The 6,967-nt window shown below is 45.1% G+C and overlaps 1 protein-coding gene across 1 annotated transcript in view; it reads left to right on the top strand.

The window, feature by feature from the left end:
• Positions 1-3,117: 3,117 nt before the first annotated feature.
• Positions 3,118-6,967, top strand: part of LOC115371361 (protocadherin alpha-C2-like) — a 23,422-nt gene continuing 19,572 nt past the window's right edge. Inside the window, exon 1 of the mRNA XM_030068694.1 lies at positions 3,118-5,891. Coding sequence (XP_029924554.1) covers positions 3,351-5,891 — 2,541 coding nt within the window. The 5' untranslated portion in view covers positions 3,118-3,350. The remainder of the gene's footprint in view (positions 5,892-6,967) is intronic.

Here is a 6,967-nt window from a genome sequence, read left to right on the forward strand (position 1 = left end):
TTATATTCCCTATAACTTTACTCAGAGCTTTATATTCCACATTCAGTGCTACCATTCTAATTACATGAACACCAAGGCTACTAACTCACTATTCACGATCTGGCCATGATTATTTCAAGGCTATATCCCAATTTAAACACACAAGGGCTGTGTTTACTGACCTAGCATTCTCTGTTTAAGCTCATTATTTGCATCTCACTTGCTCTTACAGTATGTTTCCTTAACAGTATGTATTTCATAAATAAACGTAATCACCTACATGATGAGATTTCCCATAACCCTCTGCCTAGGGGAATATGGTGTCAGCTGAGGGGGAGATAGATGAGGAAACTTCCTGTCTGTGGCTTTGGCCCTTATTCCTTTTTCCTTAGAGTGAGGTCTACCCACCAAATGCCTGTGGCAGTGAGTCTCTGCACTTGCAGTGGTAAGGACTTGGCTTGTTTTCAGTGGGAGGGGCAGTTGGTTTGGTTTCTCTGGGCGGATGAGAGAGACGACAAGATCATATGAACCACAACACAATGGAGTATTCAGCAATGATTTGCAAAGTCCTTTTGTTAAATGTTAGAGGGGTGTTGTCTGATTTGCTCTCCTACTCATTAAAACCTGGTATTAAAATGTAGTCAGAAGCTGGAGATGCTCTCATGATAATGACTAATTTGATCAAGCCAGTGTATTTACACCTGGTATTTATATGTATTCTCATCTTTGGAGGTATTCCTGCCAGGCTAGTAGAAGAAACCACAATGATAACATTTGTACCCACAGAGATGACATTACAATGCCGTATTTGCAGTCACACCTGACCATCAGCTGTAAATACAGTTAACCCTCCCATTGTCTTTTGGATCAGTTAGACTCCATTCAGTGTTTAACAACCGCTTAACATTTTTTTCCTCTATATATTTTGACTTTACCTAACTTAATGAAGACATGGTAGGTAGACAGGTAAAGATGGTGGTATGTTTTCAATGTCCTGTACACATTTTTTATGCATCAGTGTTTCTTCTGGGTCAAATTTTTTTTTTTTTTTTTTTTTTTAGCTGTATAAAACATATAAGGAATATTAACATTTTACACAAATGTGCTTAGTTGCTTTGGATGACACTGAGGAACTATAGCATGAAATTTATAGTCTTCAAAAAACTTCCCTTTGCTTTAGGGCCCACACCTAACATAACCGTACCTGTAGCAGTGTGGGGACCACTGGTAGTTAATGTGACATTTGGAAAGGAAGAACCTGATTCCTGCAGGAACTTCGATGGGGTGGGGGTGGGATTGAGGGGGGATTCCTTTAAGGCATGGTAACTAAAATAACTGGCAACCTGGTCTACCCAGCAATTTTGCACATACCCCTAAGCATGACTGTATGCTAATCATCTTGGAGACCACATCTGTGTGGAAGCACTTGATTATAAAATGGTTTGCATCCCAAATATACTTAAGTGTTTCTTTTGTTTCGGGTGGGACTGTATGGAAAGCTGCTCCTGGAAGCTTAGCTACTGAAAATGTGCGAGAAAAATACACTGAAGTTATTTGAAAATTTGAGCTGAGATGATGGGAAAAAATAAGGATGAAAGATACTAATTTTACTGTCTGTATCTATAAGAAAGGTATTCTTGCACAATTTATAGCTAACTCTGTTAATTAATGGTCGTCTATTTAAGATTATTTTCTGTTACACTGAGGGAGGAATAAGCGTGCTATAAGACTTGCCTTCCCGACATATTACTGACACTCGTGCAACGCTATGTAGAATGTGTTTATATATAGCCACATATCAGCTTTCTATATGTGCAGTCGAAAGAGAACGAGACGTCTGCATTATTGGGTCCACCACGGGCATCTCTGATACGATTATGTGACCTGACAGTCTGAGGTCTATCAGTGACAGTGATCCCTGTGTAGGGAAGGTTGTGATTGTCAGTGCAATGCTTTCATTCTGCTGCGCCTTTCCCAAATGGTTGCTATGCGTTAGGATGCGCCGCAGAATCGCTACTGGCGAATTAAGCATCCTTACGACTCCAGCTCAGACAAAGGAGGACAAACATAACCCAGTCCCCTCACATGTGCCTTTGTTAAAGATGCTGGTGACAACATTTGGCTTGCGTTTTTTATTTTCCATTTTTGGAGGGTGAAATCTCTGCAGATTAATCAGGAATTAAATATGGTTATGGGCAACAGCGAATCCACATACATTAACTGAGGATGCATTTAATTTTAGCCACATGTTCAGGTTGCTTAGTCTCCATTTCAACAGTTCACCAGTTCGGCTTTGCAATCACATTTCTGCATGTGCTGCATATCTGTTACAATGCTAAACGTATGGCATGGTGACAGTAATTCAAAAATACATGTGTAAGCGTTTCCTCTGGTCGCCATCCTTTATTCTTGAGGTGTTGGAGTGTGATGGTCGTCTATTAGCTCTCAGACCCTACACCGACATCGCAATGGAGGGATGGAGAGGGGAGAAATGGGTGGGGAGGGAGGAGGGGGAGATGCGCCACTGTGGAAAAGAGAACTGGAGTTTGAGAGCGCGCTAGGGTGGGATGCGCCGCTCCATGGTGTCAAGGTAGCTGGATTTAGAACAAGATTTCCGGTCATTAATTTAAAAAATAAAACTCATACTGAGGAACATTCTGTACGTTGCAACATTTTGAATAATACAAAGCAATATAACAAAGACTGCTTAAAAGGGGGTCTGTGGTAGCAAACATGAAAACACAATTATTATCTTTTAAGATGCCCTTTTCATGCATTATTCATTGCCATTTAGGCAACTTGGAGGAATCTTGACTGACTCAATTTGAATGAGCAACTCAGCAGTAATACAGCTATGAGTTTAAACGATGAGCCTACTGGCAAAATGCGAGTCTCGCTTTTTGTTTCGGATAATTAAATTCATACAGAGGGCTATCAGCATCCTCTCCAAGAGAGAGCTCTCCCCCTCACCGCGCAAAGTGGTTCACTTTTTCTCCCAACTTGCACACAGCTTCAATAATGAACTGAATGAGAGACGTTTGACTGTTTTATTTTGAAGGAAATGATCTTCCTTTCCCGGTATTAATGTAGGTCTTTGTAGCTGTCTTGACGCATCTCACGGCTCCAGCGGCAGGGAAACACACCCGTCAGCAGCGCGCAGTGGAGACAAAAAAGCGCATCACGGACAAAGGAAATATGGGTCCGCTGGAGAGGATTCACCTCAGACGGGTAACGCAATGGATGAGCCGCTCCTGTCTCACCTACTGGGAAACCAATTAGCCCACTTTAATGAGGTGGTGGGATGCAAGATACTGCAAGCAAAAAAGGCGGAAAGCTGCGTTTAATCCGTCTGCGGATCCTATGAGCTTGCAATGGCTGTGGCGGGGATATGCAACTGGACAGGGAATAATGTGCCTTTTTATTTTGTGATATTTTTCTTATTTTGTGGCCTTTCATTTGGACAGTTGCGATACACCATTCCGGAAGAATTAGAAAATGGAGCACTGGTTGGAGATCTGGCGCAGGACCTGGGACTGGATATTCGAAAGCTCGCCACCCGAAAAATTAAGGTAACCTCCAACAGCGGTAAACGCTATGTGATTGTCAACCCCAAAAATGGGAAATTATTTGTCAATGAAAGGATCGACAGGGAGAACCTGTGTGATTTGACCAGCACCTGCCTTATTAATCTGGAGGTGCTGGTCGAAAACCCCACTGAGTTGCACCATGTCGAGGTGGAGATCCAGGATGCCAATGATAATGCGCCGCAGTTCCCCAGAGACGAGTATCAACTGGAAATCACAGAATCGGCTTTACCAGGGTCTCGTTACCCAATTGAAAACGCTCAGGATCCAGACTTGGGGTCCAATTCAGTACGCATGTATCAGCTTAGCACAAACGAGCACTTCGCCCTGGTTTCTAATAAACCCTCCCTCAATTCAAAGCACATCGAGCTTGTGCTCAAAAAGCCCCTTGATCGCGAACAGACGCCTTACCACCAATTAATTTTAAGTGCTGTGGATGGTGGCACACCAGAGAAAACGGGCACAGCTACAATCAACGTGCGTGTCCTGGACTCAAATGACAATGTCCCCTTGTTTGACAGCTCAGTGTACAAAGTGAAACTGCTGGAAAATTCCTCCAAAGACACCCTGGTAATTAAGTTGAATGCAACTGACTTGGATGAGGGCACAAATGGGGAGGTTTATTACTCTTTCAGCAGCTACACTCCAGAGAGAGTGAGGCAGATGTTCAGCATGGACACTAACACAGGAGAAATAAGAGTGAGAAGCAATGTTGACTATGAAGAGACTAATTCCTATGAAATGTACATCCAGGCTATGGACAAGGGCCCTGGAGCTGTGGCAGCACACTGTAAGGTGGTGGTGGAGGTGGTGGATGTTAATGACAATGTCCCTGAAATAGTGTTGTCCTCCCTATCAAGCCCTGTGAGGGAGGATGCCCGTGCTGACACGGTCGTGGCCCTCATTAGTGTGACTGATCGGGACTCCGGCCCTAACAAGCAGGTGAGCTTGGAGATCCCTGCAGGCCTTCCTTTTAAGATCAAGTCATTCAGAAATTACTACACTCTGGTTACCTCAGCCTTCCTGGACCGTGAGACCACCGCTGCCTACAATGTCACGCTCAGTGCCACTGACGGAGGAGACCCACCTCTTTCTTCTCAGAAAACCATACAAGTGGATGTGGCTGATGTCAACGACAACCCACCGCGTTTTGAACAGACTTCATACACTGTCTACGTGGCTGAGAACAATGCCCCGGGGGCCTCTTTGTGTACTGTGAAAGCGCAAGACGCAGACATCAAAGAGAACGCACGCATCACCTACACAGTGCTCAATGACAACAACCATGGCATCCCTGTCACCTCTTATGTGTCTGTGAAGGCCGATACAGGGGAGGCTTATGCCCTGCGAGCCTTTGACTATGAGTCACTGAGAGAGTTTCACTTCCAGGTCAAAGCCCAAGATGGGGGCATTCCTCCGCTCAGCCGCGTCGCCACCGTCTACATCTACATAATGGATCAGAATGACCATGTGCCACAGATAGTCAACCCTCCAGGCAACGGCACGCGCTCCATAGAGACGGTACTAAAGAACGCAGAGCCTGGTGCCTTGGTGACCAAAGTGGTGGCATATGATGCAGATGCTGGTCCGAACGCCTGGCTGATCTATATGCTGGAGACGGCCACCGACCTGGACCTGTTCAAGGTGCATGAGCACACAGGGGAGATCAGAACCACACGGAGGGTCCTGGAAGACAACTCCACCTCTTTCACTCTGACTGTCCTGGTGAAAGACCATGGCCAACCTGCCCTCTCCTCCACCGCCACCGTCAATGTGGCAGTCATGGAGGTGCCGCCCAAGCTCACTCCTGATCCCAAGAGGATCATCCGACCTCACAGCACATTGCTTTTCTCCAACGTTACTCTCTACCTGATTGTGGCTTTGAGCGCCACCACCTTTGTTTTCTTGGTCACTGTGGTGGTTCTGGCCATCGTACGCTGTCATGCCTACTGCACGCAGCCTGGATCCTGCTCCCCCTGCTGTGTGTCGCAGAAGGCCCCACCAGATGGTGGGAACAGCAGCGTAAGTGGAGGTGGAGGAGGCAGTGGTGGCGCTGGGTCTCAACCCAATAACAATGTAGTGCTACGGAGAGACCTCAAAGTGGAGCCTCATTACATTGAAGTGCGTGGAAATGGCTCATTAACAAAGACTTATTGCTACAAGACCTGTTTGACAGCTACGTCTGGCAGCGACACTTTCATGTTCTACAACACAGGACGTCCCATCAGTGGCACCTGGGGCAGTGGCGCTGAGCGCTTCTTCACGAGTGGAAGTGGATTTGTACGCAGACTGAGTATGCCTGATGCCTCATTGCAAATCTGCCCAGAGGTGTGTCATTAATTTTTTACGTTTACCTTTGCATAACTGGAAGGTTGTGAATCATCATTTTTCTATGAGCTATTATTAGTGGCTTTTAAATTCATTTTATTGAGTTGGAACAATATTAGACATTCTTAAGCACATACCCCACAAAACTTTTCATTAAACTACACAAAAGCCTGTTTTGTCGGCACATTTTGAGACTGCAGGTTTTCCTGTGATGGCTGCTGAAGTCAGTGCTAGCAGGCCTTGTTCTGCTTGTTCTGTTGGTAGTTATACTGTGCAGTCCCTCCACCCAGCTCAGCACTCATACCACATTAGTGTCAGTCCTGATGTTTTTCAGGGGTCCTGTGTTATTTGTGATGATTCAGAGATTTGTGTTTCAGTTTGATGCTGTCATCACATATTCACTAGGAACAGGTCATGCCATCCCCACCACTTGCTTGCTCTCTGTGCAAGTGGGTTTGAACTAATCTCAGCGTATCAGTTTGTCTGACTGCCACTTTGTGTGTGTGTGTGTGTGTGTGTGTGGGTGTGGGTGGGTGTGTATGTGTGACACTCTGAACATATTCACTGGAGCAGTTGGGGTTAATTGTCTTGATCAGACTTACATACCATTTGCAGTTCTCACATGCTGATGTCTTGTTGCTGAACTTGCTGCCTGAGTAAGATCTGGTTTTGGTGACAGGAGGCCTGGACAAGATTCTTGATCCTAAAGTGTGGCAAACCATGTTTTGGCCACATTGGTCTTTACCTTAAAAAAACAAAACAAAAAAAAAACAACTGGTGGAGCAAGAATGCTGTGTGATGAACCAGGGATTTTGCTGCTCAAGCCTTGTCCAGCAGCAGGGAAATGGGAGGCTTTCTGTAGCAACTTAACATTTAAACTAAAAGGAATAAACAAAATACACATAATATGCTTAACCAATGTCACTTAACATTTTCAACCATTTTGGTCCTAGATTTCTATATGTCCAGCAGACTTGCCTAGCCTGCTGGATCCCTGGTCTTTCAACCTAACGAGCACCATTTGGTGGCAGCTTAGCCCTCTACTTAATGCCTGACTGATTTGCTGTTTGGTTGCT

Source organism: Myripristis murdjan, chromosome 14 (assembly GCF_902150065.1).
Source record: "Myripristis murdjan chromosome 14, fMyrMur1.1, whole genome shotgun sequence".
Classification (NCBI taxonomy): domain Eukaryota; kingdom Metazoa; phylum Chordata; class Actinopteri; order Holocentriformes; family Holocentridae; genus Myripristis; species Myripristis murdjan.